Source organism: Cebus imitator, unplaced genomic scaffold, assembly GCF_001604975.1.
Source record: "Cebus imitator isolate Cc_AM_T3 unplaced genomic scaffold, Cebus_imitator-1.0 Scaffold65, whole genome shotgun sequence".
Classification (NCBI taxonomy): domain Eukaryota; kingdom Metazoa; phylum Chordata; class Mammalia; order Primates; family Cebidae; genus Cebus; species Cebus imitator.
In genome coordinates this window covers 5,387,364-5,414,471 of record NW_016107380.1, presented here as the reverse complement: position 1 = coordinate 5,414,471, position 27,108 = coordinate 5,387,364, and the positions used below count along the sequence as shown (strand labels likewise).

The 27,108-nt window shown below is 43.1% G+C and overlaps 1 protein-coding gene across 3 annotated transcripts in view; it reads left to right on the top strand.

The window, feature by feature from the left end:
- Nucleotides 1-27,108, top strand: part of ARFGEF3 (ARFGEF family member 3) — a 176,530-nt gene that overhangs the window by 115,590 nt on the left and 33,832 nt on the right. For all 3 annotated transcript variants that reach the window (XM_017530437.2, XM_017530435.2, XM_017530436.2), the window contains 9 exons: nt 1,234-1,399; nt 7,464-7,571; nt 7,904-8,119; nt 8,273-8,383; nt 11,086-11,236; nt 13,015-13,335; nt 15,288-15,421; nt 18,202-18,347; nt 20,358-20,537. In XM_017530437.2, the coding sequence (XP_017385926.1) occupies nt 1,234-1,399; nt 7,464-7,571; nt 7,904-8,119; nt 8,273-8,383; nt 11,086-11,236; nt 13,015-13,335; nt 15,288-15,421; nt 18,202-18,347; nt 20,358-20,537 (1,533 nt within the window). The remainder of the gene's footprint in view (nt 1-1,233; nt 1,400-7,463; nt 7,572-7,903; nt 8,120-8,272; nt 8,384-11,085; nt 11,237-13,014; nt 13,336-15,287; nt 15,422-18,201; nt 18,348-20,357; nt 20,538-27,108) is intronic.

The window sequence follows — 27,108 nt, the reverse complement described above, 5'->3', positions numbered from 1 at the left end:
CCAGCACCGGGAGTGTAGAGCTACTCACTGGGCTCCGGTGAAGAGCATGGGGACATGAGGTCCTGGAAATGGTTGCCTAGGGACAACCTAGTAGTTTCATCCAATAACATTAAACACGTGTATAAAGCATGTTCAAAACCATATCATTGACATGTTAGGGCAGATCAGAAGGTGTGCAGGGAATTTGCTGAAAATGAGTTGTGCCTTTTTTTTTTTTTNTTTTTTTTTGAAACAGAGTCTTGCTTTGTTGTCCAGGCTGGAGTGTAGTGGGATGATCACGTCATGGCTCACGGCAACCTCAGACTCCTGGGCTCAAGTAGTCCTCCCACCTCAGCTCCCAAGCAGCTGGGACTACAGGGGTGCACCACCATGCCTGGCTAATTTTTTTAATTATTTTTTGTAAAGACAGGGTCTCACTATGTTGTCCAGGCTGGCCTTGAGCTCCTCGGCTCAAGCAGTTCTCCCACCTTGCACTCCCAAAGGGCTGGGATTACAGGCATGAGCCACCATGGCTGGCTGAAGGTGTGCACTTAAAAAGCTCTTCACCATATTCCAATATGTTCCTAGACCTGTTGACCCAGAACTAAGCTCACTGGCTGTTTCTCACAAGCACCTCCTATAAGGAGTGCAGTGAGAATGTTGATTGTCCTGTAGTTAGTTTTCTGTCCCTTGTTCCTGTGATGGAGCAAGCCACTCCATGGTGTACCCTATTATCAGTTCCTGAGCCTAAATCCATGGATCTGTGTGAAGGAAATCCATAATCATTTGTTTGCTTGATAAATTGTAAATTCCCAAAGGTAAGTGATTCCTTCATGAGCACAAGTGAAGCATCTCTTGAAATGTGCACATTCCTGCAGAAATGGGTTCCATCTCTGCTGCTGGGACTCTTAGAAAAGGAAGCTCTGTTACTGTGTTAAAGACGTCTGTGCAGTTGGCAGCTGCAAACCCTTCCACACATCCAAGAGTAAGAATATAAAATGCAGTCTCTCTAATCCCTCTGCAAGGTATCTGTCAAAAGGTGTCATCAGTGAAGGGAATGTCATCAGTGAAGGGAGCCTCAGCACATTTGGGAATCCTCCATCTCTGCTTCTCCCCACTTGCCAGCCCCTTAGCGAATACACAAGGCTTGGTTTAGTTCGGGGCTCTGTGACGTGAAGAGGCAGCAGAGGCATGTAGGAGCCTGTTCGTGAGCAGGGTGTTATGTGGTCACCTTCTCATGTGATCTCTCTGTAGAAGGAGTTCATGAAGCAGGTGCAGTCCAGCGGCGTGCTGATGGTCTTCTCCCCAGCCTGGATTGAGGAGCTCTACCATCAGGTGCTCGACAGGAACATGCTTGGAGAGGCTGGCTACTGGGGCAGCCCGGAAGATAACAGCCTTCCCCTCATCACAATGCTGACCGGTCAGTGGTTCCTCGCAAAGCTTTGGGGCACGTGGTAGGGTGGAATGGCTTACACTTTAAAGCCTCTTTCAGAAAAGCAATGGTGTTTGGAGCAGACTTTGAAACAACACCCTCATACCTTCCCTAGCCGTTAGTGACAGTTCCAGGGAAGTGTCATGAGCTCTCTTCACAGTTTTCTGTCCCTTTTCCATGTGGCAGTCTGTAGGGCTCACTGTGCCCCATTAGATGAGGACTAACTTAGTACCTTTGTTGGTGGAAAACTATAGGCCACATGGATAGGATGTGTAGGCCCAGGATTATTCCTGGTAGCTCTCACATGCTAATAGAAGTCCATATCATTTCGTGTTCTTGAGATTTACCAGTAAATGTAAAATGGCTGATTTTAAAGTTGGCTTCTTGGCTGGGTGCAGTGGTTCAGTCCTGTAATCCTAGCACTTGGGGAGGCGGAGGTGGGCTGATCACCTGAGGTCAGGAGTTCAAGACTAGCCTGGCCAACATGGCAAAACTCCATCTTTACTAAAAACACAAAAATCAGCTGGGCCTGGTGGTAGGTGCCTCTAATCCCAGCTACTCAGGAGGCTGAGGCAGGAGAATCACTTGAACCTGGGAGGTGGAGGTTGCACCTTTGCACTCCAGGTTGGGTGCCAGGAGCAAGACGCTGTCTCAAAACAAAAGTTGGTTTCCTTCTGTTTTCTATCCATATCACAGGCCATCCTTTCCCTTCCCAGCTGTACCAGAATTAAGAATATTGCCAAATACTTACCTGCTCAGCGTCTTTGTCTTCAGTGTCCAGAGCTTTTATTTTTTCTAAAGAAAATATTTATTCAGGAATAGGCATTGCAATGGAAATATGCCCGCCAGAGTAAACTATGTGTGTATTCAGGGAGGTACAGGACGACAAAGGTGTTTAAAGGGAAAATGAGGAGGATTTCATTATTGTTTTCACATAATGATCCTTGAGTAAAGGATCAGTAACAAGGGCGGCACCAGTTTAAACCGGACAGGCAAGCAGGTGCTGGGAAGATGTCCTCACGGGAGTATTATTTTGTGTAAGGTTGCAATGGCTTGTGAGCAAGTTGGTGCATTTGTGCAGCCTCATGTGATAGTTCTCTCTAGGTATAATTTCAGCTATTACTTTATTAAAGGGGTATGTGTGCAGGTTTGCTGCCTGGGTATATTACATGATGCTGAGGTTTGGGGTGAATTGATCCCATCACTGATACTGAGTATAGCAGCCAACAGTTTTCAACTCTGTCCCCTCCATCTCCTGCCTTGCAGTCCCAGTGTCTGTTGTTACCTTTTGATGTCCATGAGTACCCAGTGTTTAGCTCCCACTTATAAGTGAGAACATGCGCCTTTTGGTTTTCTTTTTCTTTCTTTTTTTTTTTTTTTTTTTTTTTTTTTTTTTTTTTTTTTTTTTTTTTTTTTTTTTTTTTTTTTTTTTTTTTTTCTTTTTTTTTTTTTTGAGACAGTGTCTCACTCTGTTGCCCAGGCTGGAGTTCAGTGGCACAATCTTGGCTCACTGCAACCTCCGCCCCCCGGGTTTAAGCAGTTCTCCTGACTCAGCCTCCCGAGTAACCAGGATTACAGGTGCCCACTGCCACACCTGGCTAATTTTTTGTATTTTAGCAGAGATGGGGTTTCACTGTATTGCCCAGGCTGGTCTTGAATTCCTGAGCTAAGGCAATCAGTCCGCCTTGGCCTCCCAAAATGCGCAGATTACAGGCATGAGCCACCAAGCCCATTTGGTTTGCTGTTCCTGCATTAACTCACTTGGGATAAAGGCCTTCACCTAAGTCCATGTTGCTACACAGGACATGACTTTGGGGTTTCTTTGTGGTTGTGTAGTGTTCCAGGGTGTATATGGACCACAAGAACTTTTGAAATCCTATCGAACAATTAGAAATGTCACATGAGAGTGTAGAGAGCAGTATGCCATATTGTCGTGGAGCAACATGTTTTGGCAAAACCAGCTTTTCGTGGCTTCTTGTGGCTCGGCCATAGTGCTGAAGATTGGGGAGACAGCGAAAGTTTAGTCTGGTCATCACTTGCCTTAATAAGTTAGCGCTCCAGGCTTGTCTGAATTGGCTCTGAGTCCCCAGACTGGTTTTTTTTTTTTTTATCTGTTTGGGTTTTGGTTTTTTGTTTGGTTGTTTTTTTGAGACAGAGTCCAGCTCTGTGGCCCAGGCTGGAGTGTGGTGGCGCCGTCTCGGCTCATGCAACCTCCACCTCCTGCATTTGAGTGATTCTCCTGCCTCAGCTTCCTGCCGTAGCTGGGATTACAGGTGCCCACCACCATGCCCAGCTAATTTTTATATTTTGAGTAGAGACAGGGTTTTACCATGTTGGCCAGCCTGGTCTCGACTCCTGACCTCAAGGGATCTGCCCGCCTTGGCCTCCCAAAGTGCTGGGATTACAGGCGTGAGCCGCACACCTACCTTCCCCAGACTGGCTTCTGATCTCAGTTATTCTCTCCTGGCTCCAGCAGAAGGAGGTGCAGAGCATGGCCCTCCCTCTCTGGTGCGTCTGTATGTATCTTCACACAGCTTGACATGGCTCTGTGCCCGACAAGAATAGCACTGGGCTTGGCAGGACAGTCCAGCTGGGATGCAGAATCTGTTGTCCAAAGGGCATGTTACATTGCCTATGGTTGGCACTGGGGGTTCTTACAAGGTTTCAGAGTAAACTACTGGCAGGTGGAAGCCAGCCATGTGGAATTGGGGGTGAGGCACTATTTAGGAATCAGGCAGAAGGTCAGGACATGCAGTGAGGTCTGTCCACAGGTGGCAGAGTCCCGGTCATTGTTTGTCACTTGGAGTCTTGCTTCAAGAACTAGGATGGAATTGGGGGAAGTAAGATTGAACCTCAAACCTTGGGGATCAGGATCACTGGAGAGGTGATCAATTTATATTTTGTTAATTATTATAGTATTTATATCCATTTAAAAAATAAACATTCAGGCCAGGCACAGTGGCTCACGCCTATAATCCCAGAACTTTGGGAGGCCAAGGCAGGTGGATCACTTGAGGTCAGGAGTTCGAGACCAGCCTGGTCAACATGGTGAAATCCCATATCTACAAAAAAATAACAAAAATTAGACAACTGTAGTCCCAGTTACTTGGAGGGCTGAGGCGGGAGAATCCCTTGAACCTGGGAGGCAGAGGTTGTAGTGAGCTGAGATCACGTCACTGCACTCCAGCCCGAGTGACAGAGCGAGACTCTGTCTAAAAAAAAAAAAAGAAGAAGAAAGAAAAACATCATTCAAATGTGTGAGAGCCATTTATTTAGTTTACCTATAAACAATCCTTGGCTTCCATCTGTTTTCACAAACTCCTTTCAGTAGGGATGGAAGTTACTGCCCAGAGCTTATAAGCCTGAGAATTTGGATGAGGATCCTAAACATTCCAGCTTTAATTTGCAAATACCATAGTTTCTCTGTGCCAAAAGTAATCTCTGTGACTCTCTTGCCCGGACCTTAATAAAAGGAGTCATTCAGTAGATGTAAAATGAATAAGTAATAGACTATTCACAGCTCCCATATTCATCAGTCATCACTGTTAATTAGCCGACACTGTTATTAATGGAACAATAAGCTCAATTGCTATGTCCATAGGAAAGTTATTTAACTTTAATGATAGAAAAAGGCTTTTCATAAGAATTTAACAAAATAAGGGTCTGTGATTCTTCGTTATTCTAAATTCCAGGTATGAAGTGATAAGTGAATCAGAACAGCAGTTAACCTGGAGTTTGGAGACTTCTGTCTGATCTTTTCATTCTGTATGAAGAGAAGCATTGCCAGCAATCTCATGATCAATCGTGTACTAACTGTGGCCATTCCTGATATCATGTCAGAGTATTGTATAGAACTGTGGAATTTTAGCACAGAAATAAATTTTACGTTACTTGAATTCTTCAGACCTTTGCCTGGCACATAGAAAACATTAATTGGTCGGGTGTGGTGGCTCACACCTGTAATCTCAGCACTTTGGGAGGCTGAAGCAGGTGGTTTGAGACCAGCCTGACCAACATGGTGAAACCCTGTCTTTACTAAAAAATACAAAAATTAGCCAGGCATAGTGGCACATGCCTGTAATCCCAGCTACCCAGGAGGCTGAGGCAGGAGAATCGCTCAAACCCGGGAGGCAGAGGTTGCAGTGAGTCATGATCATGCCACTGTACTCCAGCCTGGGTGACAGAGCAAGACCCCATCTCAGAAAAAAGAAGAGAAAGAAAACATTCATTATACTTTGATAAATGAAAATTTCTGGCAAATGTCATCAGACCATTTGACTCTATGTCAAATTAATTTCAGAGAAAGTCTGTTTTCACCTTAGCAGACGTACAGATTTCTTCCGTTTTTGGTTCTATAGTTGCTGAGAAGTGTCCAGGCTTTTTGTAATTTCTGTAAGAATCAAAGATGTAGTGATATAATTTTCAAACACCATGCAAAGAATTCTCATCCTCTTGGGGGGATGGTAAAGTCCTAAACTCAGGACTTTATAAATACTAATAATTACAGGCAGTGGCTCACGCCTATAATTCCAGCACTTTGAAAGGCAGAGGCGGGACCAGCTTGGCCGTTATGATGAAATCCTGTCTCTAATAAAAACACAAAAATTAGCGAGGTGTGGTGGCATATGCCTATAATCCCAGCTATTCAGGAGGCTGAGGCATGAGAATCACTTGAACCCAGGAGGGGGAAGTTGGAGTGAGCCGAGATTGCACCGCTGCACTCCAGCCTGGGCGACAGAGCAAGACTCTGTCTCAAACACACATACACACACACACACACGCACGCAACTACCCTCCTTTCCCATCCCTCCCTATGTTGCATTCAGCTATATTAATTGCATCCAAGTATGTATGTTTCAACTCCATAGTCACTTTTCCAGTGGTTACTTCCTTTATATCGAGGAACTTGGGGCCCTGGAGAGCCTGGCCCAGGGCTACAAGGCTACTTAATTCAGAGCAAAGATGAAAGCTCAGCCTTCTTAGCCCCACTCCAGTCCTTTCCTTGCCATGATGTTAAAGAGTGGTTTGTTGATCTAATTCTGTAGAAGAGAATTTGTTTCAACAAAAACTTAAAACAGGTTAATTGAAGATCCAGTATGGAGCTGGAATAGTGTAGAGAGGCCTGGATGGTAGTCAGAAGACATGAATACTAATTCTTTCCATCATCAGCCTCATGGCCTTCAGCCATTTACCTACTTTAAATACAGTCATGCATCCTTTAGCAAGGACAGGAACATGTTCTGAGACATGCATATTAGGCAATTTTATCATTATGTGACCATCATAGAGTCACTTATACACCTAGGCTACAAACCTGCACCGCATGTATTGAATACTGTAAGCAGTGTCATAACACAGTGGCAAGTATTGTGTATCTAAACATAGAAAAGGTGCAATAAAAATATGCTATTATAATCTTATGGGACCACTGTCTTATATGCAGACCATGGTCGACCGAAGCATCATTTTGTGGTGCAGGACTCTTATTTGTTTCTTCCTTTGTGAAATAAAAATAATACTGACCTGCTTACCTAATTTGAATCGCTTTGATGATCAAGTGAAAAAATGTTATGTGAAAACACTTTGAAAATGATAAGGTATTATTTATTGTACTTTGCAATCTGAGTATGTGATTATCTGACTGAAGAGGCTTATTCTCTTCTTAATTCATATACGGAGGCCCTGAAAGAAAAGCTCACATCTGGGTAACCTTACATATTAAATTGGGGAATAATCCATGGTTTTGAATAAAAAGAGTATTTAATATCAAAAGATTCTAAATTAATTTTCTAACAGAAATAATTTATAATTTACATCTATTTTTAAATAAAGATAGGCAAAAATGTAACAAAAGAATAAATACTCCAACATGAAATAAAGCTAGACTGAGAGAATAAAACAAATTATGATATTCTCATAAAAGGTTGCTGCATGCTTGAAACATAAAAGATAAAAGGGATATTTATTAAAAGTGAATATTGTGGTGGCCGTTTGCTTGCTTTTGACTGGAACATTTTATTTGGGGGAAAACTTCACTCTTTTTCCTTGACAGATATTGATGGTTTAGAGAGCAGTGCCATTGGTGGCCAGCTGATGGCCTCAGCTGCTACAGAGTCTCCTTTCACCCAGAGCAGGAGAATCGATGACTCCACAGTGGCAGGTAATGACCTGGGTCTTGAGTTTATGAACAGCCATACACTGCATGTGTTACCAGCAATTAGATTATTATGTAGTGACTTGAATCAAGATTTTGTCTTTGTTAGAAAAAGTAATTGATGGAAGTTACTTAGCATCATCCAGCTGGTAATGCAACATTTATTATTTATAAGAACAAAGTGAAACGTGATCCCATATAATCCATTAAGTTATATTTCCTGTTGTAGAATTGCGTGCAACTCAGTACTGCTCATTTGATGGCAAGAGAGCGCCATGTCATTCATTGCCAGCTCGTTTTTGTATGTAGAAAGTGACTCACACCCCTCCATGTTGCAGGCGTGGCATTTGCTCGCTATATTCTGGTGGGCTGCTGGAAGAACTTGATAGATACTTTATCAACCCCACTAACTGGTCGAATGGCAGGGAGCTCCAAAGGGCTGGCCTTCATTCTGGGAGCTGAAGGCATCAAAGAGCAGAACCAGAAGGAGCGGGACGCCATCTGCATGAGCCTCGACGGGCTGCGGAAAGCCGCACGGCTGAGCTGCGCGCTAGGTACCAGTGGGAGTCGTGTTCCCTGGCTGTGGTCCTGAAGAACTCACTGAGAATGATCTGGCGGTGGTGGGGAAACCCTTCAGAAGGGGTTCTGCCAGGTGAATGGTTGCAGGATATACTCAGTCAAGAAGTCATTGTCTGTCTTCTTTAAAGGGGTTGCTGCTAACTGCGCCTCGGCCCTTGCCCAGATGGCAGCTGCCTCCTGCGTCCAAGAAGAAAAAGAAGAGAGGGAGGCCCAAGAACCCAGTGATGCCATCGCACAAGGTAACAACTGGAGAGCCAGACCCACCTAGTGCCTTAGGTGTGGTATGCACACACCTGCACAGGCCCACACATGCCAACCAACACTGGTGCCTGTTCTGTGTGTGATGCCCAGTATGTACACACCACTGATCACAAGATCCTGCTGGGCCACTGGCTTGGGTCTGTTCTATGTGGGTGACCTACGTAAGATCCCTCTGGAGAATGAGAGACATACTGACCCCTGGTGGCAAGCAAAGTGCAGCAGGTGCTGCCAGGGGTCCCACAGGCCCACCTGGCCGAACTGTTCATACCTCTGTCATCATCTATTCATGGCTTTGGCTCTTCACAGCAGTGCACACTTGAAGACCCTTCAGGTTATAGTGGCGGAAGGCAGATTGGCCAGTTTTCTAAAGGGGAAAATTAAACAGGTGGAGAAAAGTCATGAAGGGAGGCTCAGGAAGAGGAGGCCCTTATCAGAAAAATCTGAGCTTTGTGAACTTGGGAAATGGCTAATTTTTAACGTGTTGAAATCAGTGAGTTGATGAAGCTGATGATTATCTGGATCTAAGGGAAGGGAGTGACCATCCTGACAGCAACAGAAGATACAAGGCAGGCGGCAAACCAAAGGGAAAATGCAAGCTTGGTCCAAATCGTGTAACTACTATCAGATATGCACTGTAGCAAGTCACTGAGTCAGCTGTACATTTTTAGCTGAGAAACACAGCTTAGTTCTGTGTTTCTCAGACTTGAATAAAATTTAGAGACCCATTTGAAAGCAAAATAGTTCTCACAGATCCCCAGTGTTAAAAAGGAGTCTCACAGTTTTACTTAAATATTATACAACCATAAACTACATAAAAATCCTTACATTCACAGTTATTTTTTAAAAACCCACAAAACCATGACCATGATATTCAGATGAAATACAAACAATAGTGGCTGGGCACGGTGGCTTACACCTGTAATCCCAGTACTTTGGGAGGCTGAGGAAAGTGGATGGCTTGAGTGCAGGAGTTCAACCCAGCCTGGGCAACATAGTGAAACCCTGCCTCTACTCAAAATACAAATATTAGCCAGGCATGGTGGCATATGCCTGTAGTCCCATCTACTTGGGAGGCTGAGGTGGGAGAATCGCCAAGCCTAGGGAGGTCCAGGCTGCAGTGAGCCATAATCATGCTATTTCACTCTAGCCTGAGTGACAGAGTGAGACCCTATCTTAAAAACATAGATAAAAAGGGCAAGTGCAGTGGCTCACACCTCTAATCCTAACACTTTGGGTGGCTGAGGTAGGTAGATCATTTGAGGTCAGAAGTTTGAGACCAGCCTGGCCAACATGGTGACAGAAACCCCTCTCTGCTAAAAAAAAATAAATAAAAATAAAATACAAAAATTAGCTGGGTATGGTGGCAGGTGCCTGTCATCCCAGCTACTTGAGAGGCTGAGACAGGAGAATCACTTGAACCTGGGAAGTGGAGGTTGCAGTGAACCAAGATGGCACCACTGTACTCCAGCCTGGGTGACAGAGCGAGACTCCATCTCAAAAACATACATACATACATACATACATACATACATACATACATACATAAAATTAGTATCACATTTATGAGACAAATGATATTTTGCTAAAAATCACTTTGCTCCTTTATCGGGAGATGGTTCAGATTCCTTTGAGTTGGCTTGCTGTATTTCTGGGTTCTGAAACATCACTTAATTATCTCACCAGATGCAATGACTTGAAACTTTTATTCAAGGAGGACACTGTGGTTTGGCCTTGCCTTAGCATTTTGCATTACTGAAGTCATCACCTTCTGCATTCTGTCTCATTAATCATCTACAATTCTTTTTAATTTTTTTTTTTTTTTTGAGATGAAGTTTTGCTCTTGTTGCCCAAGCTGGAGTGTAATGGTGCAATCTCAGCACACCATAACCTTCACCTCCCGGGTTCAAGGGATTCTTCTGCCTCAGCCTCCTGAGTAGCTGGGATTACAGGCATGCGCCATCATGCCCAACTAATTTTGCAATTTTAGTAGAGACGGGGTTGCTCCATGTTGCTCAGACTGGTCTCAAACTCCCCACCTCAGGTGATCCACCCACCTTGGCCTCCCAAAGTGCTGTTATTACAGGCGTGAGCCACCACACCCAGCCTACAATTTTTAAAAGTATTATTCGAAGCTCACAAATACAGACTCAAGGGATGAAATTATATTGGTCACTTTCAGTGACAGAGCAGTCATTCTGGTGCCCAAAATATACATAAATAAGTTGTTTTAGAGATGATGATCATAATGAAAGTCTAACATTACAACAATCTCAGAGAAACCTTGCAGAAAGCCAGGAATTCTTCCATTTGACCAATTTTTGGGAAGTGTAAGGATCTGGGCCCAGATGGCTTTAGCTGGAATTGGCTCATGATACCCATCCACACTGCCGTGCCTGGCCCAGAGCCCATGAAAGGGCCTGGAGGAATGGCACCTGCCAGCTCAGGATCCATCCGACTTCTGGAGCTGCAGAGCTGGGGCCACTGGCACGTGGGACCTGCCGGCTGGGCGGTTTGCATGACAGTCTGCAAGGACCTGCTGTGGAGGCGCTGGCTGCCACTGAAGTCTGTCCTTTCCTTTCTGCCCTTGCATGACACACATTCTTTCATCTTCATTCTTTCTCTCTCCCTTTCTGTTTCCCTTACTCAACCTGTTATTTTAATAAATGTCTTTCTGGCACAGTGAAACTAAAAGTGGAGCAGAAACTGGAGCAGATTGGGAAGGTGCAGGGGGTGTGGCTGCACACTGCCCACGTCTTGTGCATGGAAGCCATCCTCAGCGTAGGCCTGGAGATGGGAAGCCACAACCCGGACTGCTGGCCACATGTGTTCAGGTGCATGACGGGCTCCCAACCCCAGCTGGCACCGACCCTGCCTCGGGAAGCCTGGAGCAGGCTTTGGGGGTGGAGAGGGGTAGACTCAAGAGCCTGCCAGCATGTAAAGTGATTCTAACAATTCACAGAGTTTGAGTAAACTTCACATGAGACATGGAAAGAGAAGAGGGAATAAGGAAGGGCCCAACTAAATGTATGTTTTGAGAACAGGGGCCAGAACTGGGTCTGAGGAATTGTGACTTTTCTATTGACATTTTTATGAGAGAGAGATGTGTTGTCCCAAGGAAGAAAAACCAGTTAAATAATGGATTGAGATGACTATGTAAGTTAGGTGAATACTGTGCAAATCTAAAACTGGTCATGTTACCACAATATTACATTGCTATATGCTTATCAGCGTCCTCTTTACTTAAAGATTTCAGATAGCTTATTTGGATACAGAAAATAGAAGATACCTAGTTTTAATTTAGCTAGACCGAGAAACAAAACAAAGCAAATAGTACCCCTCTGCCAAAGACAGGCCGAAAATTTAGCTCTAAGCATTGTAGCATCAAAGTGAAAAGAAACTCCCAGTTATATAGTGCACAGTGCCTATAAGATGAAACCCAGCAATAGCTCCAGAGTCCAAGTCCTCTTACGATTAAGACTGAAAGCAGGTCTCCCCAAGTGTTGCCTCAGGGCAGACCCAGCACCGTGGAAGGAGCACTGCCCATGGAGCAGGGCAGGACTGGCCACGCTGTTCCTTCTTCTCCGCAGCACACGCCCCAGGCTTACTCCAAACCCAGGTCTAGGCAGAGCAGGCTTGGGGCAAGAGTGACCAAGGCGATGGCCGATGGCCCAGGGCAGCAGCCAGAACTGGGTTCAGTTTCACGTCTTCAGAGCAAATACAGCCATGAGTGTTTGGTGAGCAAAATTGTTTTATTATGAAGACTGCTGACCTGATGCTCTTTATTGTCCTAACAAGAAAAAGAAAGGAAAAAAGAAAAAGGCTTACCTGGTGCCCAAGCATCGGGTTAGAGATTGAAAAATTCCCTGATTCTAGAACATCACAGTGGATTTTCCACAATGCTCTTTACCAGTAAACGGACTTCCTCTAAGATGAGGTACCTTGCAAACCATCTTCGTCCCCAGTTCTGTTGGGAACAAACCATTTGGAAGTTGGCAGTTGTAGCACGTGTGGTGACACTTCCCTGTGTTTGCCATGATTTGGTGACCACCCTCCCACCCAGCTGCCTCCCACCCAGCCGCCACCCACCCCACCCGGACGTTGAGTTATGTGGTACCATCAGGACCAGGCGGGACATGGCTGGAAAGAACTCACTGTGGCTGGATGGCCTGTCCGTCATAGGCATGGTCATTCTGGGATCCTGTCATAAGGAAACGCTTCCCAACTCCTAATCAGAGCACTGTGTAGAGGGAAACAGGGTGCCTGGGGAAAAGTGGCTGAAGCAGCAGGAGGGCAGATAAGCCAGTGAGCTGGGCGACGCAGGGGGACTGGATGAACCAGGCCCCATTGGCCATCTTTCTCCCAGCCTGGGATGAGAGAACCCAAAGAATCCTTTACCCACTTCAAGGCTGTCTTGTCCAACTCAAATACTACTACTACTAATGCAGTGTGACATGAGAACACAGGAGGGAAGGACTGACTGATCACAGGAAAGGAGGGAAAGCTGGGGAGCTTGCAGAGCTGGCTGCACTTCCTTTGTCAGGCACTGTGGGGTTGTGGAACTGCCGGGTGATCGTGGCTCCTAACAGCTGCTTATCTGTGCTCTTTCTAGGGTGTGTGAGTACGTGGGCACCCTGGAGCACAACCACTTCAGTGACGGCGCCTCGCAGCCCCCTCTGACCATCAGCCAGCCCCAGAAGGCCACTGGGAGTGCTGGCCTCCTTGGGGACCCTGAGTGTGAGGGCTCGCCCCCTGAGCAGAGCCCAGAGCAGGGGCGCACCCTGAGCACGGCCCCCGTCGTCCAGCCCCTGTCCATCCAGGACCTCGTCCAGGAAGGCAGCCGGGGCCGGGCCTCCGACTTCCGCGGTGGGAGCCTCATGAGTGGGAGCAGCGCCGCCAAGGTGGTGCTCACCCTATCCACGCAGGCTGACAGGTGCGCGGTGCCAGCCTCCCACTTCCCGGGAGGCTGCTCACCCACATCCATCTGGTCTCAGTCATGCCAGTGTCGACCCATTTGTTAGCCAATCACTTAAATCTCTTCCATCTTTCTCAAGCTTAGTTCTCTCTACTGTTATACCCATACTTGGAATGAAACATTTTCTATGCGCTTACTCTGGGACCTCAAGTGACCTCACCTCCCTGGATCCTGCCTGGCTTCTTCATTGGTAAAACAGGGTCATTTTTTAAAAGTAACTCTGTCATGGTATGTGTGTACCTATGTAACAATCCTGCAAGATCTGCACATGTACCCTAGAACTTAAAAGTACAATTTTTAAAAAGTAGCTCTGCCACTGGGTAGTTGTGAGGGCAAATTAATTATTAACCGGATGTACCTGGAATGGAGCTTGACAAATGGTAAAAATCCACTATTTTTATGATTTTGGCTGCTTTCAAAAATTCCCCACCCATGTGTTATTTATTGATGCCCAACAACCACGTGAAGGTAAAGAGGGAAAATCGCCAATAACTGTTTGGTGGCACTTCCTGAGGTTGAAAGTGCATTTGTCCACCCATCACACACAGCTCCACCTCATTTACCTCTTCAGCGTTCGGGCACTCTGTCCCAGACCCCCCTCAGGGGCACAGGGAGGACAGACAGGAGGGCGATCGGAGTGGGAGGAGCACTCCCTGAGCTGGGACTCAGGTTGACCTGAGCTCCTGTCCTTGCTTTGCACTCTCCAGCTGCCGGGTCTTGTCTGTACACGTAGCTGCACTGAGGCTCAGTCTTTCCATCTCCTAACCCACTGCCATAATTGCTTTCTCCTGCTGATCCAAGTTGGCTGTGAAAATGTTTTAGAATTTGGAAGTAAATACAAGTGTCAGGTGGAATGTAGTATTCATCACTATTTTCTTACTAGGAATGAGGGAGGAGAAATGGTTAATGAGACCCAGAAAGCAAATGGTATCAAAATTGAAAATTACAAAATAGCAAGAAAAATATATTTGTTTCAATCATTTATAAACATTTAATCCACTAATTCCCATCTTAAAACTTGTGTGTCTCATTTTTCTCCTTCAAAAAGGACTTGTGATTCCATTTCTATTAGAGACCCTGTCCCTGAAGCAGCCCATGGCACCCCCACAGCACTGCTTGCCCTGCAGTGTCCCTAGGCTTGGAGGGCAGATAGCAAGGTGACCCAAGAGCCATGAAGGCTCACCTGGCACATTCCTCATTGTGGCCTCATAAAACAGAGGTCGGAGCTCTCCATTCCTCATTCCAGTGACCTTCAGATCCTCGCCTAAGTCCTGCTACTGGGCCCCCCATCTTCTGCTGGCAAGGTCTGTGCCCAGCTGAATGGAAGAGAAAAGGAACCTGCAAGGCCCATCATGCTAGGGAACATTCTTTCTTCCAAACAGATCCTTGCGTTCCCATAACATCCAGGCCTTTGGGTGTATGAGAGCAGTCCCCACCCTGGAGGGGACTTACAGAATCCACTCTTAGCTATTTTTGTATCCTTTCCAGGATTATACTCATAAATTATAGACAGATAAACCTTATTTATTAACGTCCTGGATGTTTTTTTGACATCATTTATGAAATTGAAGCTAATTCTGAAGATTCCATTCCCAGTTACTCAGTTTCTGGGAACAATGCTTTGCCATCTTTCAACTTCTTGCCAAGCATTTTTTGAGTGCCTACCATGGTGGCGCTAGATCGTGAGGGCACAAAGATATTTTTTAATATATTATTTTCGCCTTTGAATTAAAATCTCATGGTTAGAGCAAACTTGTGCACAGTTAGAATAGATATAATACCATACATTTGTCTACAGTGTTTACACAGCATTTCCATTAATCACATCAACAAAATTACCATAATCATCCTGCCATAAAGACCTTGCTGAATTGTTTTTAAAGAATGCATCTCTTTCTGTTTGCATCCAGGCTGTTTGAAGATGCTACGGATAAGTTGAACCTCATGGCTCTGGGAGGTTTTCTTTACCAGCTGAAGAAAGCATCACAGTCTCAGCTTTTCCATTCTGTTACAGATACAGTTGATTACTCTCTGGCAATGCCAGGTAATTCTTTCCCTGAAGAAACCATATGCCAGGAAGTTAGCAGGAAATAGCCCAGGCCTCTGTCACCAGCAGTGTGCCTGAAGATTTGAGTCCACATTCCCTTTGCTTATATTCAGGCTAAGCCCAAATATAGATTTATCTCCAAATTTTGAGGCACCGTGTGTGAGGGGTGGTAAAACTCTTTGTGAATGGAAACATTGCTGCTGCCACATCTACAAGAATTACCACTGGAGCTGGACCAGGTTGTTCTGCTAAGTTTTGTGCTTGTGGTAGAAATTGTGTGGCTACTTAGGGTGCAGATAGCTTCCTTCACATGAGGGTGGAACTTTTCTGCATATCACAGACCATACCACACACCTCTGTCCAGCCAGCTGGTCAGAGGTGGTTTGTGGTATGTAGAAGCAACCACTGATTCCAAAAGTAATGGTTAAAAAGGAAACTGCATACCACTCATGCAAAACTGATCTCAGAGGTATATCCCATTAATGATGGGTCAGTATCCCTGTACTCACCAGCAAGGCCAGGTGAAGAAATAAGGCCCCCTTGAAGACCAGTCTTGTGGAAGACAAAGTAGAGTTGTGCTGAATTGTCCAAGGGTCCCTCGTAGATGCAGTTGTTCAACAGCACAAGTGGTTGTCCTGAAACAGTGAGCACCTTGTCCCAGATGAGTTCAGGCAGAGACAGGGAGCCGTGTGCCAGGGATATACCCTAGTGACAGGTTGGACTGCATACCTCTGAGGTCCCTTCCATCCTTAGGAGTCTAAAGTTCTAAGTGCAGTATATTTGGCTTTTTCATCCTTGCTGCAGATTTGGATTTGAGAGCCACAGTTGTTTCCCCGCTGGTTTTTAACAGACTTTAAAACCTGAGCTATATAAAGCCAACCTCTCAGTCCCATCAGACTTCCAGAGAATCTCGGAGCCCAGGGGTAACTTTCAAAGTCTTTTGCCTTGGAGAAAACAGTAGACTCTGAGCTTACAAAGAACAAAATGATCAAGGGCCAGGGAGAGGCAGTAAATCTAGAAAGAGGGAGCCTTGCTTTGCAGTCAGTCAGGTAGGAATATAAAATGCAGCCTCCAGCACTTACTAGCCACAGTGTCGGAGGCAAGTCATATCACTTTTCAGACATTCAATTTTCTACTCTGTAAGACAGCAATAATTATATTTTCTTAAAAGAAAATATAATTGCTATAAAAATTAAAGTGATTAAAGACTTACAGAACCAACACAGTGTCTGATGCAGTTTTTTTTACTGATTGAGTTTAAATCTCAATGTAAACTTTACAAAGCTGGTGTTCACTTAGGCCAAGGTTAAATTAAAACAAACTTCCAGAGGATACTATCAGCTTGTTTCTAACATTGGTTCTTAATGGAAAGTGTTTTTTTAAAAGAGCACTCCAGGATTTACTGTTACAACCTAGCCCAGTTATATGATCTTAAAGAGCAGGGTAAACTTACAGTCAACATTCATGATGATTATTACAGGTTGAGTATCCCTAATCCAAAAATCCAAAATCCAAATGCTTAGAATCCAAAACTTTTTAAGCAATGGCATGATGCCACAAGTGGAAAGTTCTATACCTGACCTCATGTGATGAGTCGCACTTGAAATGCAGGCACACAACACACAGTTTACTGAGGGTCCCCAAGGGAAAAACAAAATTGCCTTCAGGCTATGCGTAAAGGTATATATGAAACAGAAATGGGCCGGGCTCCGAGGCTCACGCCTGTATTCCCAGCACTTTGGGAGGCTGAGGCTGGCAGATCACAAGGTCAAGAGATCAAGACTATCCTGGCCAACATGGTGAAACCCCAGCTCTACTAAAAATATAAACATTAGCTGGGCGTGGTGGCTCATGCCTGTAATTCCAGCTACTCAGGAGACTGAGGCAGGAGAATCGCTTAAACCCAGGAAGCAGAGGTTGCAGTGAGCCAGGATTACACCACTGCACTCCAGCCTGGGCAGCAGAGCGAGACTCTGTCTCAAAAAAAATTAAAAAAACAGAAATGAATTTTGTGTTTAGACTTGGGTCCCATCCCCAGTAGGAAGTAGAAGAGAGGCAATAGGACATGAGCAAGGAGGGAGTGGGGAAGATGAATGTGACAGTGGCCAAGACATAGCCCAAGATTGGGGTAAGCAAGAATAGTATTAAAACGAGACAGAGCAGGCCAGACAGCATGTTACGGAGCAGCAGAGGGACCAGGCCTGCTTGGCAAAGGCTGCAGAGGTTTATTAAGGATTGGCACAGCAGATGGTGACTGTGAAAGGTGACAGTAACAAGATCAATAATAATGGCTAACAATGTTGGCCAGTGAGTATATGCTGGGCCCATGCTGAGCACTTTGTGTGTATTATCATGTTTAATTTTGGAAGCAATTTTAGGAGTGGGCAGTATTATCCCCAGGTTTAGAGACGAGATCATTAAAGAGGAATATCTTTGGCCTGACCTAACACAACTACTAAATGGTGCCAGGATATGAGCCCAGACAGTCAGACTTCTCAGCCCTCCGACTGAACTGCTACCTCATTCCCTCTTATTGACAAGTCTCGATCACACCTGTCACATCCCAGGTACCGGAACTACAGTGATGAATGAGACGGTGACGCAGGCCTTGCTGAGTGAACCACCACATCCTCCTTGAATCTCTCTCTTCCCTTTGTTAGCCAATATCAAATTACCCTATTGGTCCTACCTAGATTGTCACTCTCTCTCTTTGCTTGAATAGGTCAGACTATGACTGAGTCTGGCTTTCTGGCATTTATGTTCTTGCCTTCCCATAGGAGAAGTTAAATCCACTCAAGACCGCAAAAGCACCCTCCATCTGTTCCGCCTGGGGGATGCCATGCTGAGGATCGTGCGTAGCAAAGCACGGCCCCTGCTCCACGTGATGCGCTGCTGGAGCCTCGTGGCCCCACACCTGGTGGAGGTGAGCACCTGGAAGGTGGGAAGGGGCTGGAACTGATAAGTCAGTGAGCAGCAGCACCAGCATGGGGGCCTGGATTCATGTCTGGGGACAAAGCACTGTGGGCATTGGGCAGTGGGAAGTTGCTTATCACCTGGTCACAAACATCACTGTTTTCTGGTTATACTTCATGGCATCTAAAGAATCGCCCCAAAGGGCAGTACTACCTAGTCTCAACTCTGACCCTCTTTCTTTGCAATTATACGACTGAGCTGGTTTTTCATTTTTCATGATCTGGTATCAACCTAAGCCTGGAAGAGAAAGACTGTGGATGATTCCTAATAGCTTTATTTTTATACATAAATACACCATTGTCTTTGGTTCCTACCTGTCTATTTTTCTAATAGCTAAATATACTCAGGACAGTGTCCTTTCAGTCAGGGAACCCTATGTCTTGGTTTTCCCAACAAAATTAATAAGACCCTTTCACTCTCCAAAGGAAAGCAGTTTGTGTGATCAATTTCATGGCAGCTCTACATCTAAGCATCTCAATACATGAGAACTGGCCACTTCTAAGTTGACAGGGAAAACTGTTGCCTGTTTTGCAGTGATAACTATTCTTAATGGCCCTTTTACCCTTATCTGGTAAAGCTAAATCATAAAACACTTCTTAGAACTTAAATTATTAACCTGAGAACTTTCTGGTAAGAAAAGTGGGTAGAAAATTTAAAAACAATGAGTTCGTGTCCTTTGTAGGGACATGGAGGAATCTGGAAACCATCATTCTCAGCAAACTGATGCAAGAACAGAAAATCAAACACTGCCTGTTCTCACTCATAGGCGGGTGTTGAACAATGAGAACACATGGACACAGGGAAGGGACCATCACACACTGGGGTCTGTCGGGGGGCGGGATCTAGGGGACAGCGGGGGATAGGGAGTTGGGGAGGGATAACATGGGGAGAAATGCCAGATATAGGTGATGGGGATGGAGGCAGCAAACCACATTGCCATGCATGTACCTATGCAACAATCCTGCATGCTCTGCACATGTACCCCAGAACCTAAAGTGCAATAAAATATAAGAAAACAGCAACATAATCATGGAGAAAGAGCCCGTAGGTTATCTTTTACTTTACAATAAGGCCTCCCCAACGTCTTGTGGCTTAAAACAACCACCATTTATTTACCTTATGATTCCATGAGTCAAAATTTGAGGTAGGCTCCTCTGGGCAGTTCTAGTCATGGCCAGGCGTGGTGGATCTCATTTGGCTTTAATTGTGTGTATGTGGTCAGCTGGTGCAAAGACTGGGGCCAGATGGTTCATGTTGGCCTTAACTGGGAAGGCTAGACAAATAGGTCTCTCTCTTCATGGTCTCTCACATAGACTAGCCTCCTGCAAACTAGCTCCAGCTTGTTCACATGACATCCTTAGCGTTTCCAAGACCAACAACAGGACAAACCCCAAATCACGAGTACTTTAATCCTGTACTGACATGATGTTTGCATGTGTTCTGCTGGCCAAAGCAGCTCACACATCCAAGCCCAGGGCCAGTATATGAAAGGACTACTCAAGAACCTGGATACCAGGAGGTTTGAAAACCAATTACAGCTATTGTGACAATTTGTCCCTTACCTCACTGAGGGACAGATGACTCATCTGATCTTCCTATGTGTGGGGCACATTTAAGATGAAACCATGAGCCATTCCTAGACTGGGTTCTGGTGGCTTTAGAGTGAGCATGTTCTATACCATTCAAGAAAATTGTCATGTTACAGAAAAAGAAATTACCAGAAACTTTTCTATTTCCAGAAACATCAACATGAAATTGATGTTGTGTCTAATAAGCTGGTTACATTGTTAAAAATCCAATTTAGTGTGGAATTCGTGTATATTTATCCCTTAGAATGTTTTGACTTTAACAGAATTGCTTCCTCTACCTCCTTGTAATAAGGCAGATTAGGAAAGCCTTCAGAAGCCACATTCTCACTTGTCTGCCATCCTGATGGTGTGCCACTCTCTGAATTTTGCAGGCTGCTTGCCATAAGGAAAGACATGTGTCTCAGAAGGCTGTTTCCTTCATCCATGACATACTGACAGAGGTCCTCACTGACTGGAATGAGCCACCTCATTTTCACTTCAATGAATTACTCTTCCGACCTTTCGAGCGCATTATGCAGCTGGAGTTGTGTGATGAGGACGTCCAAGACCAGGTCAGTGTGACATGGTAAACAGTGTCATCAACGTCATAGCTGGCTCTTACTGAGTGCAGTGGCAGGCACGGTTCTGTGAGTTTTGCACACTTACTCTTTCCAATAATCCTGTGTGGAATCTGTGACAAAGAGAAGTTAAGCAATTTGGCTATGGTTACATAATCAGTAATTGGTGGAGCTGGGATTTAAACCTGGGTAATCTACTGGCCTGTCTCTTTATACCTATATTCCTAACTACTGCCGTACTGTCAACCGAAGGCAAAGTAAAGAAACCAACTGGAGATTTCATATTTCACATGATGGTGGGCTAGGAATACAGGATCGATCTCTCTCTCTCTCTCTCTCTCTCTCTCTCTCTCTCTCTCTCTCACCAAAAATGTTGAATAGAGGTTTAAACATTTCTTTTAAATACATTGACACACTGGCAAGAAAGTAAGAAAGCCCCAAAAACTGAGTGTCAATGGGAAGCCAGAGAGGTAAGCAGAGCTAACCTTAGCCTGGTTTGACCGTGAGGGAATTTGCTATCAAGTGGAGCCAAAGTTCTGATCATCCCAGATTTGAGTGCACAGAAACAGAAAACAAATCTCAACGCAAACTTTACAAAGCTGGGGTTCACTTGGATCAAGGTTGAATTAAAACAAACTTCCTGAAGATAGATCAGCTTGTTTCTAACATTGGCTCTTAATGGAAAGTAGAGAGTTTTTTTAAAAAGAGCACTCCACGGCCTGGCGCGGTGGTTCATGCCTGTAATCCCAGCACTTTGGGAGGCCGAGGTGGGCAGATCACGAGGTCAAGAGATCGAGACCATCCTGGCCAACATGGTGAAACCCCGTCTCTACTAAAAAAAATACAAAAATTAGCTGGGCATGGTGACACTCACCTGTGGTCCCAGCTACCTGGGAGGCTGAGGCGGAAGAATCACTTGAACCCAGGAGGCAGAGTTTGCAGTGAGGCAAGATTGCACCACTGCTCACAAAAAAAAAAAAAAAAAAAAAAAAAAAAAAAAAAAAAAAAAAAAAAAAAAAAAAAAAAAAAAAAAAAAAGAGCACTCCAGGATTATTACAACCTAACCCTGTTATGTGATCTGTAAATGAAATTGCACCACCTTGGGGGTTTCAGAAACTTTACACAGGCACCATACAGAAGCAACAAAATTCCCCCAAGAGAAACTCACATCAACTCAGGCCACAAAAGAATCCCACAAATAAAGTTTCAAGGTACATGAGCTCTCAGTATTTTTTAAAAATTCACAAAACACAAGAAAACAAGGCAATAGAGAGAAATGATAAAACAACAGGTGGGACAACTAGACCTATAAAGAATCGGACTGAAATACTGATATCTTCCATGCACAATATTAAAATGCCCAGTAAGTTTAAGGAAATAATGGATTGAAAATATAAGTTAACACCTAAAGACCAGATTGTTGGCATTTAAGATAACACCTATTTTTCTCCTAGATTGTTCACACCTAAAAGCTAGATCATTAACATATTAGATAAGTTAACCTAGATAGGTTAACACCTAAGACTACATACCAATAAGAGTGAACTAGGTAATCTAGATCAACTTTCCCTCAGGGAACAACTAAAAAAAGTTGGATAAAAAATTTTTTTAATCACTTGAAGACATTGAAACACTATAGGGCAGTAAAGATCTAGGGGGCCAAGATCTGGGAGAAAAAGAAGGCCTAGAATAGTCTTCCTGGTATTTGAGGCTGTTTTTCCTAAAATGGAATCTAATTTTTAAAAAAGGAAGATATTACCTTGGTGCAAAAATAATTGCAGTTTTTGCCAGCAGAGCAGAAACTGCAGTTACTTTTGCACCAACATAATAAAAGACTGAGAAGCTCCGCAAAATTGCAGTCTGGGACCTGCCAACTCTGATAAACTTCCTGATATCTTGAGTCAGGATCTTGAAGAGAAAGGGACATCTTAGAAATAAGGGTAAACCTTAAATAGACTACTCATAAGAGTAAATAATACCCAAATTCAAATAATCCCAATGCCTGACATGAGATTAAGGTAATCTGAGATGTCTAGTACCTTTCTGACAGAAGATTACATCATTCTATTAATAACAAGCTTCAAGTTATTTCTTGATTTGTATGTATAATGTTTGTAGTTAATAAAAATAACCAGGCTCATTAGGAAATAAAATGTCATTGAAAACAAAAATTTAAAAAACAAACAACAAACACATAGGAACTCAGATATCAGAGTTATCAGAGACACACTTTAAAATAACAATGCTTCAGTGTATTTAGGAAGATTAAGGATAGGAGCAGCTTTGGCTATGGTGATGTGAAGAAGTTAGGTTAACCCTCTCCACAAAAAATCAAGCATAAAACAGGACAGAATTGCCCAAAGCAACAATCTGAGGGGTCTGGAAATTGACCAAAATCAGACAAAAAAAATTAAATAGGATTTATTCTTAAAAACACTGTTTGCTAGAACTTTGGTTAAGAATAGTGGGACTCTGACTTTCTTGCCAAAGACTGCAACCATCACCTTTACTCCAAGCTCTGTTGGCAAGAATAGTAGTTTGACCAGTGTGAAGCTTATTGAGAAAGTTATCAGCTTTTCTATCAGGGACAGACTTGGTATGAAGAAGACGGGGGAGAAGACCATTGACTTGTCAACTGAAAGTGATGGATTCATGGAGAAATGAACCAGGGAAGACTGCAACCTTGCTAGCCTAAGGTTTGCAGTGAGTAGTGAACTAGTAAGAAATCTAACGTAAGATCCTGGAAATCAGAGATTCACAGAGGGACCAAATAGCTTGTTCACACATCCCTGGATGACTGAAACATGGGCATGTGCAGAGGAGACCACGAAGATCTCACCAAAAAGTAAAAGAAAAGGGAGACAAATACTGGCTGAGCTTTGAATATTCTGGCCAGCCTTCTCACACAGATTGATTGCCAGACGGTAGGAGCCTTAAAGACTCAAGGTGTTTGAGCACAGTTTCCACCCACATGATTAGCTGACCACTAAGCTATGCAGACATGGGATGAATACTAGGGAGTCAGGCTAGAAAATAAAACTGAAGAACAAAAACTGAGCAGACACATGAGCACCATGGGAAGAGACAGATTCCACAGTCTAAGTCCAAGCAACTTAGTCTGTGGGAAGAAAAAACCCTCAAAAATAAATTAGACTCCAGCATTGCTACAATATATTATCTAAAATGTCTAATTTTAAAAAATATGAGTGATGCAAAGAAACAGGAAAGAGTGAAACATACTCAGAGGGAAAAAGAGTAAATAGAAACTTAGAGTGAGCCCAGATGTATTTGGGAGCCAGAGCCTTCAAAGTAGCTATTATAAATATATTCCGCAAAGATAAGGGAAAATAGAATGACAGTGACTCAAAAGTAGGAATGCTAAATATAGAAATGGCAACTGTGAAAATGCAAATTTTAGAGTGGAAAAGGGCGATCGTTGAAATGAAAAATTAGCTATACGGGATTACCAGAAAGATCTGAGATGGCAGAAGAAAGCATCGGTGAACATGGAAATAGATTAACAGAGATTATTCTGAAGATCAGACAAAACTAAGTTTGACCAAACATTAAACAAAGCCTCAGAGATTTGTACAACAATGTCAAGCATACCAACATACCTGTAATGAGAGTCCCAGATGGAGAGGAGAAAGAAAGACAAACAATGGGAAAATAGATTTTAAAAAATAGTGGAGCCCCAATTAGGATCAACACAAAGATATCTATGATAGACACATTAGTCAAAATGCTCAACGACAAGGGCAAAACATTAAAAGCAGCAAGAGAAAGACTATATATATTACTGCAGAGGTAATAATGCTAGCATTAATGCTAGAATTAACTAGTGTTGACTTCTTCAGAAAGCATGAAGGCTAGAAGACAATAAGATGACATATGTAAAGTGCTGACAAGAAAACAAGCTGTTAATGAATAATCCTAGAGAAATTCCTCTTTAAAAATGAAGATGACATAAAAACATTGTCAGATAAACAAAAACTGGAAGAATATCATGCCAGTGGACCTGTTCTACAAGAAATACTAAATTCCTTTAAGCTGAAAGAAATAACACAAACTGGTAAATCTATTGCCTAAGAAGAAATGGTACATATGTGGGAAAATAAATAGTGCGTACATTTTTCTCTTCCTCCCAATTTATTTTAAAAACATGATGTTTAAAGCAATAACTCTAACACTGTATTGTTGGATTTGTTAAACATAAAGATATAAATAGCATTAGCAGAAAGGAAGGATGGGAAATTGAGCTATATAGAAGCAAAGTTGCTGTATTTTGCCAGAATTAGGTCAGTATTAACTTGAGGTAAAATGTGATCAATTGAAGATTCATATTGTAATTCCTAGGGCAGTAACCAAGAGAATAACACAAAAAGTAGATTAAAAAATAAGCAGGAATGAAAGTGATCACAAAAAAAAATGTGTTTAACATAAAAGAAGGTAGTAAAAGAGGAACAGAGGAACCAAAAGAACCTGATATATAAATATGCAGAAAACAAATAGCAAATGACATATGTAAATAGAACCATGTCAATAATGGCATTAAATATGCATTAATGAAAGGATATTCACCATCATTAGTTATTAGGAAAATGTCAATCAAAACCATGTGAGATACTATTTCACATCTACTAGGATAAAAAAGATAGATAATAGCAAGTGTTGGTGAGGGAGGAGGTGGAGACATTGGAACCCTCATGCACTGCTGGTGGGAAGGTAAAATGTTTGGCTGCTTTCAGTCTGGCAGTTTCTCAAGAGGCATCTACCTAAGAGAAATGAAAACATCCATACAAATCTTGTACGCAAATATTCATAGTAACATTATTCATGATAGCCAAAAAGTTAGAAACAACTCTAACAGCTAACAAACAGATATATTAAATTTGGTTATGTCCACACAACAAAATATTATTCAGCAATAAAAAATAAATTTTGATATATGTACAACATCGATGAATCTTGAAAACATTGCATTACATGAGAAAATCCAATCACCAAAGACCATATGTTATATGACTGCATTTATAAGATATGTGCAGAATAGGAAAATCTACAGTGACAGACAGTACATTAGTGGTTGCCTAGGACTGAGGGTGGGGTGGTGGAGTAGGAAACAACTACAAAAGGGTACTGAGTTTTTTGAGGGGTAAGTACTATTGTTTTAAAATCAGATTGTGGTGATGGTTGCACATTAAAGGCCTATTAACCTCATAAAGTTGTCATTAGTCTTTGAAGTAAAAATATGTAAAATAAAAATATGTGTACAGGTATTGATCGACTTTATGACCACAATCGCTAGCCGTGACTGCTCCGCGTCTGGCAGCGCAAACGTTGCCCAGCTGGGTGTACGACAGTGCAGACCAGCTTCCGGCAGCACTACCATCTCCGCGTGCATATAGCCTACTCAGAACCAAATCATGTTACGACCGGTCTGTCGGAACCAATCGTGGTCGTAAGTCGAGCGCTAGCTGTATATATAACATAAGAATTTGTCTCTAAACAGGGCCTAAAATTCTTTGGAAAAGTTTGACAAGATATATCACGTGAATTCAGATTCACCTCAAAGAATTATGTTTAGATAGGAAAAAGGAAATTTATTTTTGTCTCAAGTAGAAAAATATATGGCTTTGAGTTTTAAGCAGATTTAGACTTTTAAAATGTTAGGATTGATTCTTACTAAAAGTGATTTGTAAAATTACACCTTTGGTTTGATCACCAGTGATTACAATGTTGTTCTCATACCTTTGTATATTGAACTATTTCCAGAACCAACTTTATGTAGCTCCTGAACAGTAGTATGAGAGTGTGATTGGTATTTGTCACTTTTATTTTAAAACTAGCATCTGAACACTTCAAAGTTGTCAATGTGGATTGCTTAGACCAATAACCACTGTTTGATCCTTACTATTAAATTTTGTAACTATCTAATGGTATAGTTCTTTCAAACAAGTGACGCGTTTCCATGATTGTTATTTGGGAGGCAATAATTTAATCAGTTCTTGTTTAACAAATTGAATAAAACAAAGGTTTATAAATTAAAAAAAGAAAAACCCACAAAAACCAAAGCCAATGGGCTCACTGGTGAATCTATAAACTAAGGATGAAATAATAGCAACCCTACTCAAGCTCTACCAGAAAATAAAGCAGGAAGGAATACCTCCAAACCCATTTTATGAGGCCTGCATTTCTGTGATACCAAAGCCACAAGAAAGAAAACTATAGACCAATATTCTTTATGAAATGAGACAAAAAATTCCTTTAAAAATTGCCAGTTACAGTGGCTCACAACTATAATCCCAGCATTTTAGGAGGCCACAGTGGAAGGTTTGCCTGAGTCTAGGATTTCCAAGACCATGCCAGGCAACATAGTGAGACCCCCATCACCGCAAAATATATATACATATAGCTGAGTGTAGTGGTGCATGCCTGTAGTCCCAGCTACTCAGGAGGCTTAGGTGGGAAGATTCCTTGAATCCAGGAAGTTGAGACTGCAGTGAGCAGTGATCACATGCCACTACATTCCAGCCTGGGCAACAGAGTGAGACTCTGTCTCAAA